The sequence below is a fragment of the Triturus cristatus genome, chromosome 3_2, assembly GCF_964204655.1.
Source record: "Triturus cristatus chromosome 3_2, aTriCri1.1, whole genome shotgun sequence".
In the NCBI taxonomy this organism is placed as follows: domain Eukaryota; kingdom Metazoa; phylum Chordata; class Amphibia; order Caudata; family Salamandridae; genus Triturus; species Triturus cristatus.
Genome location: NC_140584.1, coordinates 684,143,270 through 684,156,192, shown reverse-complemented (window position 1 = coordinate 684,156,192; position 12,923 = coordinate 684,143,270). Strand labels below are relative to the sequence as shown.

The window sequence follows — 12,923 nt, the reverse complement described above, 5'->3', positions numbered from 1 at the left end:
TGGGGCTGTGTGGTCCAAAAATCAGTCTTACTCACACCAGCAGGAATTAAATGATCAGAGTATCTGTCTCTGAAGCTGCAGTGGCTGTCTCAAGTAAGTTCTTCACATGCAGCCTGGGAGGGGCTGTGATCCAGTGTCCTTGAATTCCACACATTCAGTCCTGCAGAGGCAGTGGCTGGCAGGTCCTTGAAGCTCCTCCGATGATGGCAAGTTTCTCGGACTCCTACCCACATGTGATGACTGGTGTAACAAACCTGGTGCTGATCCTCATTCAGGGCTTGGGCCTACTTGGGTTACTACAGTTGTCTCCTCCTCAAGATCATGGTCTCTACCAGACCTTGAACCTTGCCTTGTCCTAGTGGCTCCCCTCTGGCATAGAGGGTCACCGTCCTCACCCTGTACATGGGTTATGGCCTGAGGGGCACAGCAGCAATCTTCACTGTGGACCCACCTTGCATACTGGGTCTCAGACTATGCTCTGCACATGGGCTTTGCCCCGATCAACATGGCAGCACTCTTCAGGGCAGCCCCACCAGGCACATGAGGGGGTTGCCGATTTCACTCGGCACATGGGCTGTGGCCCAGTCGGCACAGCAGTAATCTTCATGGCGGCCATACCTGGCATATGGGGTCACTGATCTCCAATCTGAACATGGGCAATGATCCGATCCCTGTAGCAAAGTTCAGGGCTCACTTCACTCCTTTGGCATACAGGGGTCACCAACCTTTCCCTGCACATGGGCAATGACCTAATTGGTGCAGCGCAGGCAGCGGCAGAAGCAGGACACTCTCATCTCTCCGCTCTTTGGAATTCATTCAGTGACCTTGGTTTGACTAAAATAATTTACCGGCCCTGATTTTTGTAGCTGAACAAACCACAGCTGTTCCTCGAGACACTGGCTAATTAATTCAGCCTTCCCATCTTTACCACGCACTAACGTGAAGTTTACCATAATTTCCCGTGTTGCCAATTCAAACCGCAACAACACTTGAATTCAGCTTGCTCACCTGTTAAATGTCCTGAAGATGATCTCGAACAATTGAGATCGAAACGCAGTCAACCCCCTACAACATGAACTCCTCTCAGTCTGTAAAACATTTTTGAGGAATCTCTATTATTGTTGTCAATGCGGTGTCTTTATTTTAATATCACCATCACCTTTCATGTCACCCTTATTTTCACTTACTGTGTGAGAACCTGAATACTATTGTTTTGGAAATAAATATCTGTTATAAACTGACATATATGTCTCTGTGCACATTAGAGGAATTCACTTCCTAATCTCCAACACAGTGCCCCCCACAGGGTCACTTTTTGTATGGACCTTTTGGCCACACCAGAACCATTGTTTTTCTAAAACACTTCTCCACCCCAGGTTCACGTATTGGGGCACCCTTGTTTCTCTCTATACATACCAATTGGTGCCGCAGCTGTCTCCTCACACCTCGCTAGAGTGATTCTAGAATACCCTCCTGGCTTTTGCTCACTCCAGCCCTCCTCTTTCTCACAGAGCACACTGGTCTTGGCAAGCAGGCAGGCACTGGTGCTACAGGCTGCAGAAACAGGTGGTCTTGGATTCCCTGGGTGATGTCCTCTCACCCAGCTGTGAGGCTGCCGCCCCCAGTCCTGGTCACAGGCAAAAGACTTGTAGAGTTTCTCCTCCTCGCTCAGCCCAACTGGCTGCTTGTTAGTTGACAATTTTGGGTGCCTCAAGCTCACCTTCTTAAAGTCCATTTCCAGACACAAAATGTTATTTACAGTCTGAGTCTTTGAAGTTTATGTTAGAGATCTGATTCCTTTTGAAGTGCCCTTTCTTCTGCCTTGCCCTTCCTTCGGAAGGGAGTATATTACAGCAGGAGTGACTCCAAATCTGATAACACCACAACACAGGCCATTAAAGTGACTATAGGTGCACACCAGGATGTCAGCCACAGTGATATGTGTATCAAAAGGTTACCCCAGGGCCTCAGCCCTATTCTTTATGATTCCCATATCAGCCGCATCTCCTTCCTGAGATGTGCTCATGGCCCTTCCTAGTGGCCACTCTGTGTATCCAAGAGCACCCTTTGAAGTATACTGAAGAGCCTGGCTCTCCTTTCCTCCAATGTGTCCCACCCAGGGCACAGGAATGCAGCATTCCACAAATCTGTCTGGGGGGATTCCTCTACCTCCTCATGTTCATCCAGTTAGCCCTGGGTCTTCCAAAATAGAACCCAGAATCTTTGGAACCCACAATGTATTGTACCATTCATAGGCACACTTACTTCTAGCACATATGCATATATCACACACTGCACAGCACTACATCTCCCATGTATTGTACCATTTACAGGTACACATACACCCAGCACATATATAGGGGAATATAGGAGTTCTGTGGATTCATCTTGGTCGTCCTCATCAATGTCTCTATAAGATGGTGTATGTAGTCTGTCCCATGTGTAAACATAGGGACTCTAGCTAGTTGGCTCGCAGTGCACCTAAGACTATACAGGATAATAGCCGGACAGCACTCCTAAGCTGTTTGGGGTCTAGCTTAGAGTGATAATACACAAGGTCTAAATCAGGAGTGTGGGGCTGTTGAGTCTGCCTCTCGTCTTGCACAACGTTCGCTGTCCTCTAGCACCTGTCTACTGGTCGTACCATCAGTCGTGTGTCTCGTTGTGTTTGCTGCTGTGCTGGCTTGTGCGTTGCCTCCTTATATCCCTGGTGCAGGCTAGGCAGACACTGCTGCCCCATTTCTGGGTGCTCCAGCTGAAGCACCCCAGCATTACCTGCTGGCATGGGAAAACTTAAAGCATCCAGTATATCCTCCAGCTTTCTTTCGGTCTAATTTGTCAGCTATAGTTTGGGGAAACAAGTAAGAAGGAGAAGGTGAGGCTGGGGTACACAAGCCTTAACTCTATCTATCAAGTGGTCGATTTGTTATTGGAGTCTCATTTTGGGTCTGAGTCATCCCATGCGTTTTGACTCAAGCTTTCTTTACTTAGCTTCCTCATATCAATCCATCATTTTATGATCCTTTAACTGGTTTCTTGGATTGCTTAAATGTTCTAAATCAAAGTTACCTTCCTCCGGAAATGACGTATTTCGATCTTCACCAGTAAATCTCACCCACTGCTTCAGAAGCCTGCCCGGGCTTTTTCTGTACTGGTGGTACAGGACATGAATGTGCGTCCCTTTTGCCAGCGGGCTCTTCAGCATGGGCGTCCGCAGGGGGGGGCAAGGAGGGGCACTTGCCCCCCCCTAGAGCGCCCCTCTTTGCCCCCCCCTGCGCACGCCCATGTGTAGGCCTCAGATTTGTTTTTTTAAACCCGTCTTTCTTTTGTGATTCAAGCTTTGATGAAATAGCTCCGGAGGGAGGCCTGGCGCCGGGGCTCGCCCTCAGGCAGGACATCACGGGGACCCCTCCAGGTGCTGGTGGTTCAAGGGGCGGGGTGATCCTCGGTGTTCAGATGGAAGCAGGGGGCTAACGATGACAGAGGTGACAAGTGCAGGCGCCCTGCAACCCACTTATCACCACCACGTGAAGAAAGAGGCGAGTGCTGGGAAAAGAACCCGATCAGATCGTCGACCCAACTTCCCCCCCAAAAAACGTCAGACCTAACAAAGAAACGGGCTGGGGGGGGGGGGGGATTCACACCCCTCAGAATGACAAATACCACTTCTAGCTGGACTCAGCGTGTGATAGCTCGGTCCGGAGTCAGCGGGTGATAGCTCAGTTAGGGCTTAGCAGATGATAGCTCAGTCAGGGATCGGCGGGTGATAGCTCAGTCAGGGCTCAGCGGGTGCAGCACAGTTAGGGCTCAGATGATTTACATTCATTATGCATTGGTGTCCACTGTAGGTTCAGGGTTGTAAGATCATAGTTTGATTACAAGGATATCCAGATACATTAAGTCTGCGTATATTGAACCTAAATAGAACTCATTTACAAAGCCTGCGCTTATGCTGCATGCAAATCTGGCATTAGTCTGAAACTCTTGGACACCCCTGATTTACAGGATACACCATACACCGTGAAGTAGCAAATGCATATGTAACTGCGTAATAACAGGGTTCTGTGTAGCAACAGGGTTGTGTATCTGACGTGAAAAATTGTATGTGTACAGCATTATGATTTGTTGTCATAGAGATGGGACATTAAACGCTGTTTAAAAATTGGTTCATAAAGGAGTTAGACCATGGACCCCATTGGCGTTAGATACCTCGGTCTGTTGTCAGAGAGATGCCACAATGTTAACAGCATTTCAGAAAGTACAAAGAGTGCTCCAGGTGCTGGCATAAAGGGCATATTTGAAACTGTGCTTTTCAAAGGGGTTGGGAACACTGACTGAGACATCCTAATCCTCTTTGCGTCGGAAGGTTATGTTAAAAAAGTGTCATGACGCAGCAAAGTTTTAAAGTATCTCCCATGTGTAGGCCGCAGATTTGTTTTTTTAAACCCGTCTTTCTTTTGTGATTCAAGCTTTGATGAAATAGCTCCGGAGGGAGGCCTGGCGCCGGGGCTCGCCCTCAGGCAGGACATCACGGGGACCCCTCCAGGTGCTGGTGGTTCAAGGGGCGGGGTGATCCTCCGTGTTCAGATGGAAGCAGGGGGCTAACGATGACAGAGGTGACAAGTGCAGGCGCCCTGCAACCCACTTATCACCACCACATGAAGAAAGAGGCGAGTGCTGGGAAAAGAACCCGATCAGATCATCGTCGACCCAACTTCCCCCCAAAAAAACATCAGACCTAACAAAGAAACGGGCTGGGGGGGGGGGGGGGATTCACACCCCTCAGAATGACAAATACCACTTCTAGCTGCCTCGTCATGGGGTGGGAGTGGGAAGATGTGCACAGCAGGGGGAAAGGGATGGCCAGTGCAGGTGACGCTTTTCATTTGTATAGGAATTTCTGCTGGCGTCATAGCCCAGGGTTTGCTGTCTGTGCACTTGTATAGATGTGTATTCCATACAAGTGCACATACAGCAAACCCTGGGCTATGACGCCAGCAGGATTTACTTTACAAAGGAAAAGCGTCACCTGCACTGCCATCCCTTTCCCCCTGCTGTCTGTGCACTTGTATGGAATACACATCCACAGCGCTGCTCACCAGATAAATGGTGAACAGGGCCATGGATCTGTCTCTTTTTGCATCCAAGGGCACCGAAGAGGAAGCAGAGGAGGCCCAGGCAAGAAGAAACCAGGAGACATTTGACCCACATCTATCTACACAGTGAGACCTTCAGGAGGGGCTGGATGCCAGGACGACAGTGCTGCTGATCAGCCCGACTCCACCGAATAGCATCAGAAGAGCAGGCAGCAGTTTTTAAGTAAGTTCCAGTAACTTTAATGCATTCTACAGCATCAGCATCACCTACTGGCTGCATATCTAGGTTACTCTAAGTGATCGGTGTTCTAGATTTACATGCATGGAAATGTCAAGGAGGACAGTCCCCTCCAAATATGCACATGTTGTGTAAACTTGTTGGGGCAGATTTACAAGCCCCTTGGGCCACTTTTGCGTCACTTTTCCCATGTTAAAAGTGACGCAAAAGTGGCGCAAGGGGCTTGTAAATCTGCCCCGTAGTGTTCAGTTTTTGGGGTGCCAGTGGGGTAATTTTAGGGTTCAGCGTGGTAATGAGTTTTGGTTGCCAGGGGTAATTTTAGGGTTCAGGGTGGGAATGGGTTTTGGGGTGCCAGGGGTAATTTTAGGGTTCAGGGTGGATATGGGTTTTGGTGTGCCAGGGATAATTTTTGGGTTCAGCGTGGTGATGAGTTTTTGTGTGCCAGGGGTAACTTTAGGGTTCAGGACGGGAATGGGTTTTGGGGGGCCAGGGGTAGTTTTAGGGTTCAGGATGAGTATGGGTTTTGGGGTGCCAGGGGTAATGTTAGGGTTCAGGGTGCGTATGGGTTTTGGGGTGTCGGGGTAATTTTAGGGTTCAGCGTGGTGATGAGTTTTGGTGTGCCAGGGGTAATTTTAGGGTTCAGGGCGTGAATGGGTTTTGGGGGCCAGTGGTAATGTTAGGGTTCAGGGTGCGTATGGGTTTTGGGGTGTCGGGGTAATTTTAGGGTTCAGGGTGCATATGGGTTTTGGGGTGTTGGGGTAATTTTAGGGTTCAGGGTGCATATGGGTTTTGGGGTGTCGGGGTAATTTTAGGGTTTAGGGTGGGTATGGGTTTTGGGGTGCCAAGGGGTAATTTTAGGATTCAGCGTGGTGCTGAGTTTTGGTGTGCCAGGGGTAATGTTAGGGTTCAGGGTGCGTATGGGTTTTGGGGTGTCGGGGTAATTTTAGGGTTCAGCGTGGTGATGAGTTTTGGTGTGCCAGGGGTAATTTTAGGGTTCAGGGCGCGAATGGGTTTTGGGGGGCCAGTGGTAGTTTTAGGGTTCAGGATGAGTATGGGTTTTGGGGTGCCAAGGGGTAATTTTAGGATTCAGCGTGGTGATGAGTTTTGGTGTGCCAGGGGTAATTTTAGGGTTTAGGGAATGTATGACCTTTAAGGGGACAGGGGCCATCTACAACTCACTTTATTCAATACAGCCAGCCTGGTGATGAGCAGAGTATTTAATGATCCCCATTTCTTTTTAGGAATGGACATCCCAAACTTTTTTTCAAAACGAAAATTGGATGATGTAGAATCTGATATTGCGGAAGCAAGAAAGAAATCTAGACATGGTGAACAGGAGGAGGCAGAAGAACTAAGCACAAGCAGTTCTGCAGGTCCACTTTCACCTCCAACGGAATCTAGCCATGATGTTGATGCTTCTGTAAATGATATTGGATTGTATTTTAATTTAGCAAAAAAACTAACAGACGATGTCAAATGCAATCTTCTAACAAATACGTATACTCCACCAGAAACGTATGACTTCAAGAAAGATTCAGGTGGAACACGCTGTTTCCGTCATGTGTGGATTAATCAATATTCACCATGGCTTAGCTACTCTCCACAACTGAAAGGTGCAATTTGCAAGTTGTGCACAGTTTTTCCACAGCCAGTTCTTCGTGGGATACAAGGAGCATTCATAACTAGGCCTTTCACTAAATATAAAGACTTCCATGAAAGTGCACGCAAGCATGTTTTATCGTCTTGGCATAAAAACGCACAAGTGGATGCAGCTCACTTTTTGGCGATCAGAAAGAAACCGGAAACAAGTATTGTTTGCCAAATAGACAATGCTGTGAAAAGGCATGTTGAAGAAAATCGGAAAAAGTTATTTCCAATTTTGTCATCTATCTTATTTTGTGGCACACATGACATTGCATTACGTGGGAAAAAAAAGTACATCCGGAAATGTGCAAAGTCTGTACCAATTTCGCATTGAAGCAGGAGATGTCACCCTAAAGAATCATCTGGAAAATGCACCAGTTAATGCACGTTATACATCTGTTCGAGTTGAACATGAATTGATTACATTATGTGAAGAAACATTAAGAGACGATCTAGTATCCTTAGTCAATAGGTCAAATGGATTTTCAATCATTGCTGATGAAAGTGCTGACATATCTGGAAAAGAACAGATGTCACTTGGAGTACGTTTTGTAGACACGACAAGTAGTACCGTAGCTGTCATCAGAGAAGAATTCCTTGGATTTGCAACCTTAAAAGAAATGGATGCTATCTCAATTGCAAATATGATTATGGATACATGTTCTAAATTTGGATTAAATTTAGAAAAACTCCATGGCCAAGGATATGATGGATGCTCTACAATGGCAGGAAAGGAAGGTGGCGTTCAAGCCATAATAAAGAGAAAATATCCCAAAGCTGCTTTTGCTCACTGTGCTGCACATAAACTTAATTTGGTTGTTAATGACCTGAATGCGGTTCCTGATATACGGAATTCTATTGGCACAGTGAAAGCCATCATCAAGTTTTTCCGTGAGAGTCCAAAAAGAAGATCTCTTATTCCTAATCTGCCATTGCTGAGTGAAACACGATGGACAGCAAAATACAAGAGCATTCGAATTTTTAGCTCACACTTTGAAGAGATTTTTGAGCAATTATGCTTACTGGTCACAACAGCATCAGGGAAAACACGTCAGGATGCATATCAATTGCAATGTTCCTCCAGCACAGTGAGCTTTCTCTTTTGCTTGTCCATAATTTCAGATTACGCATCAAGATTGGAATCTGTAAGCCAGGCTCTCCAAGCTGTTCAGCTTGATATCCTCAAGGTGTGTAATCATGTGCAAGACCTTCTGACTGTGTTCCGTGATCACAGACAAAAAGCAGAAGAGCAATTTAAGGACATTTTTACAAACGTTCAAACTCTGGCAGAAAAACTGAACATCGAACTTTGTCTTCCCAGACAGTGTGGCCGGCAAGTATTTCGTTCTAATTTTGGTTCCTCTTCTGTGGAAGAATACTATCGGCAGTCTATCTATGTTCCATACATGGACTCTATCATCGCATCATTAGAAAGCCGGTTTGGCAATGACAACAAGAAAAATTTGAGTTTATTCTCACTTTACCCAAAACATATGGCAAAAATGACACTTGAGCAATACAAATGCCATATTGCAAACATCAGAGAAATTTACGACATTGAAAACCTGGAAGCCGAAGCAGTCACATGGTTTCAGATCTGGTCAACAAAGGATGAGCAGTTAGACAATGGATTTCTGGATTTGCTAAACCACACAGATTTATTTCCATCAGTCCAGCAAGCAATTCTCATTGCTCTCACATTACCAGTGACCACTTGCACAGTGGAAAGGTCTTTCAGCACAATGAGAAGGGTGAAAACCTGGTTGAGGTCAACAATGGCAGATGATCGCTTATCGGGTTTGTGCATGATGAGCATACATCGAGCAAAAATTGATGGAAACAAACAACAGCTGATTGATAAAGTAATTGATAAATTTGCACAAGACTACAGACGTTTACAGTTCCTTTTTCGAGATCAGTACACTAACCAGTGAACAAAAACTGTATAAAACTACTACTCATTGAAGAATGTGACTGTTACATTTCAGCAAGACTCTACATGTTTGCAGTTCCTGCAACAGTTATCCAGGTTAAGTTTATATGTTTTATTTTCCAATTTGGAAGAGAACAGCTGTTATTTATGGTAATAAATTTGATTTTATGTATTTTAATATATTTAAGTTAATACATTTTCACAATAAATACACTTGTCACATATTTTAATTCTCATTTGTTTGTGAATATTAACACCAAATGCAGACTGGCTTTTCATGTTTTTTTTAATAATGCAGTTATAGTGCCTTCGCTGCCTTGATCATGTGTGTATGAATAATGTGGTATATTCAATAGCGGTGACATAAAAACAGATTAGAAATTGCTAATCAGACAATAGCAGCTTGATCCTTCCATGAATATTTTGCATCAGGTTTCTAAATCCTTTGCATGCCTGTGCTTTTTCACTTTTGGCCAAGAGCCGCTCCTGTCGGCAGCTGAGCTCTGCTTTTTTCTTTGGCAACTGCTAGAAGATGTGAATGATATCTTCCAAAGTCCACAAAAGAAAGAGACGGCTGTGGCACAACAACCCTATGGTGTATGAGATCATATGCAGCCTGCTTCCTGTCCCCCATGGCTCCTTCTGCGCCCCAGTGTTTCTTGTGCCCCACCTGGCACACATCATGTCGGACGATAGTGATGACGTTAACATTTTGCCCCCCCCTGGAAAAATTTCTGCGGATGCCTATGCTCTTCAGTCTTATATTTCTCACCCCATCCTCAGTTCACTTATGCATACATTATTAGGAAGCCGCAATGGTGTCTGCCAGCCTTTGGCTGCAGCTCATCAGGTGGAGGGAGGTGGAGTTGCACGGAAAACAGGAAAGGAGGGGTCTAATAGTTATCCACCTAACTGCTCTCGCGAAGGGAGGACGGGAAGTATCTCACACTCACGGTCACTGACTCTTTGCTTTTGGAATTTTTCTGGTCTCAGCTGTAAAGGTCACGGTCACTCCAGGGCATCTGAATCAGTGAGCATCTGACACATGCACATTCATCCTTATAGGGTCTATGCTAGGGGAGGGACACTCCTGCCTATCTTCCCCTTATCTGTCCTGTTTTTAGAGCCCACTTGCTCTCTACTGAGGGTTACATTTGCATTCTCCTAAGTCTTGGAACTCCAGAATGTACCTGCCCTAAATCAGTTTGTCCCTTCGTCTCCTACCCAGACGACATCTCAGATGTACCCAGCTTGCCCCCTCCAGGCATCAACATAAACTTGCAGAGATCTCACATACATCTTTAACCATGCTAATGCTGTCTAACGTGAACACATGTCGAGTGCTGGGCTGTGTGCCACCCTAGTTCTCCTTGAGAAATATTTCCCTTATCTTTGGCACCTGGGGTCGTTGTGTGTAGTACAGACCGGCTTTCTCCTCCCCTCAGCCAAATGGAGGTGGTTCCTGCCTGAGGCACCAGATTGCCAGAGAAAAAACATGAAACACCATAAGCCTATCTGGAGTCTGCACACATCTACTAGCAAGTGAAGCAAACCGCTAAACTGTGATGGAAGGCGGCAGTATGTCCTCTCGATTGAAGTGAGTCTCAGTCTGTAATACTAACCCCACCCTAGTTTGTATGGCTCTTATATGTTTTCAACATGCATTACTTTGAATGAAAACGGACATCACAAAAACCGAAATGCGGATTAGAAGTTGTACAACTTTCTTATGAGAAGAACGAAAAAAGGCCTTGAAAACTATATAAGAAATGTAAACTACCAGAAACCCAGCTACTCATTAATTAATCCTAGCTTAGGAGTGCCAGATATGAAAATGAGACTGAATATGCCAGAAGCAAGAATGCAGAACAGGGCTGTTTATAACACGGGAACAACACGAAAATAAAATGGCAGCTAATGATTTAACATTGTGCTAGCTATTATGGTGATTTTAAATACTTTTTGCGAAATTTCTCAATCACATAAATGACCTGATGTCATTGTTGGAAGAACCACATTATTTTGAAAACTAGACTTGAGAACACACAAATCAAGTCCTTTAACCACCTTTACTTGTCCCTTTGGCTTATTTTGTTTCAAAAGTGTGCCCCTTTGGCCTTACTTCTAACATTCTAGTCTTTCAGATGGATATATATTGGGAGACCAATAAATGGGTCAGAATGTGTGACGTTTCAGTGGCCAGTGACAAAATGCTAATCCAGTTATATTGCCTGTGTCTCCTGTCCAATGAGCACAGTCAACATGTTAGAAACTGGCTGTGATGCCAAAGGTCCAGTCAAGATTTTGCAGAAACAAGACTCACTCTTGTTCTCATAGAGTTCCATTGATTGTACCCTGGAGTGACATTTGTTGATAGTTGCAGTTTTCAATGGAAGTCTTCAGCCAAGAAGGGTTTCCAGAGCACCTGGTTGCTGACAATGGTGCCCATTTCTTTTAAATGGCATGGAAGAATTCCTGAAGAATTAACACATTGAACATGTCACATCAGGCTCTTTACCCAGTGCAATGGAGAGGTAGAATAACTCTGTGAGAACAGTGTAAAATTGGAATATTAGAATATTAAAAGGCTTACAGTAACAGTTCTCACTGAGCTACAGAAACAAGTATTTTTTATCTTTCCCGAGTTAAACAGTCAGCATTGCAAGCTTGTCCATATCGGCTGGAGGAATATTATATACATGTTGCAAAGGTATCCATAGAAACCATAGATGAAAAAGAAAGCAGACTGGAAGAGAAACAAATAAAGTTCAATTATGATATTAGGAACAAAGTGAAAAGGAATGATGTGAGTGATTTGGTGGCATCTTGAGTCAAGCTAATGTTGACAAGGGCAAACCCAAATATCTACATCCTATGAAAGGGGTCAAAGTGCATAAAGGATGTAATTGACCCAAGATGGGAGGTGCTCGTACATGAGGTGACTTTCTAAATATGTTAGGAGCAAAGACAATCTGATCTGTAAAGAACACAATGCAGAGGGTGAAGGCTCAAGTGATCTGATTAGGGACCTCCTTTGATGTCGTGCTTTTACAGTGGCGGAGTCGGCCGCTCTACCAATATCACCCTCAGAGATGCTGGTGACCTTACAGACTTTGGGGCTCCGGAAACATTGGCCCCACTGATTGGAAGGGTACTGTTACAGAAGGAGTAAAAATGATGTCAGGATCAGGAAACCCTTGCGGAGAATATTCCCGGAGTGACTATTTTGTGTAGAATGTTACAGAAGTAATTGCTGTACTTTTCTTGGTCAGTTTGTTCTATTACTTCAATAATGTTTTATTACTTCAAGGGAGTAAGGGTGTGTCAAATTGTTTACCCCTTGTTCTTCTACCATGTTATTCCTCCATTTTCTTTTCCTCCTATTCCATTTCACTTTCTCTCTCGCCACGGCTCTGCCATTCTGTAGGAGGCTTACTCATAATATGGTTATCTGCCGAGGTTCTTTTACCTTCTAATGTCAGTACCATGAAAAGGGGAGTACCGTGACCAGGGGAGTGAGGGTTCCAGAGGACACAGCAGGTGACAATTCATCCGGGGATGCCGATGAAATAGGATGCCTCTTTAACTGCCTCTTCACATGAAGCTCCCGCTAATGTTTGTTTTTTGTACCCATGTTCCCCTATTCCCTCTCATTGCAATATCCTGTTTATCACAGCAAAACGTTCACATGATTTCGTCTGTTCTGAACTTTTGTAAACATCTTGTTTAGCCTTGTAAAGCGCTTTGATACCCTAACGGGTCACGTTCGTGCTCTATAAAACACTAAATAAATAAAATGAAGATTCATGTTCTACTTTTACAATATTGGAGTCACTCACCATTTTAAAAGTTAGGTTTAGTATAAGGGTGATAGAGTGAGGGATAAAATTAGGTTGACAATGTTGGGTAGGCTTAGAGCTTGAGTTGGGGGGTAAAATGAGAGTTATGTCGAAGGCCAGGGTGAAAGTTAGGGATAGGGAAAGGAGAAGGATTATGACCTGGTATAGGATAA

At 44.9% G+C, this 12,923-nt stretch overlaps 1 protein-coding gene across 1 annotated transcript; it reads left to right on the top strand.

The window, feature by feature from the left end:
* Positions 1-7,241: 7,241 nt before the first annotated feature.
* LOC146857962 (52 kDa repressor of the inhibitor of the protein kinase-like) lies at positions 7,242-8,912 on the top strand. The gene has a single exon (XM_085647084.1). It carries the CDS (start codon positions 7,242-7,244, stop codon positions 8,910-8,912), a length of 1,671 nt encoding a protein of 556 aa, XP_085503210.1.
* The last annotated feature ends 4,011 nt before the right edge of the window (positions 8,913-12,923 follow it).

What these genes read in the sequence shown, in the direction of transcription:
- LOC146857962 (XM_085647084.1), top strand. Translation starts at nt 7,242, where the DNA reads ATGACATTGCATTACGTGGGAAAAAAAAGTACATCCGGAAATGTGCAA.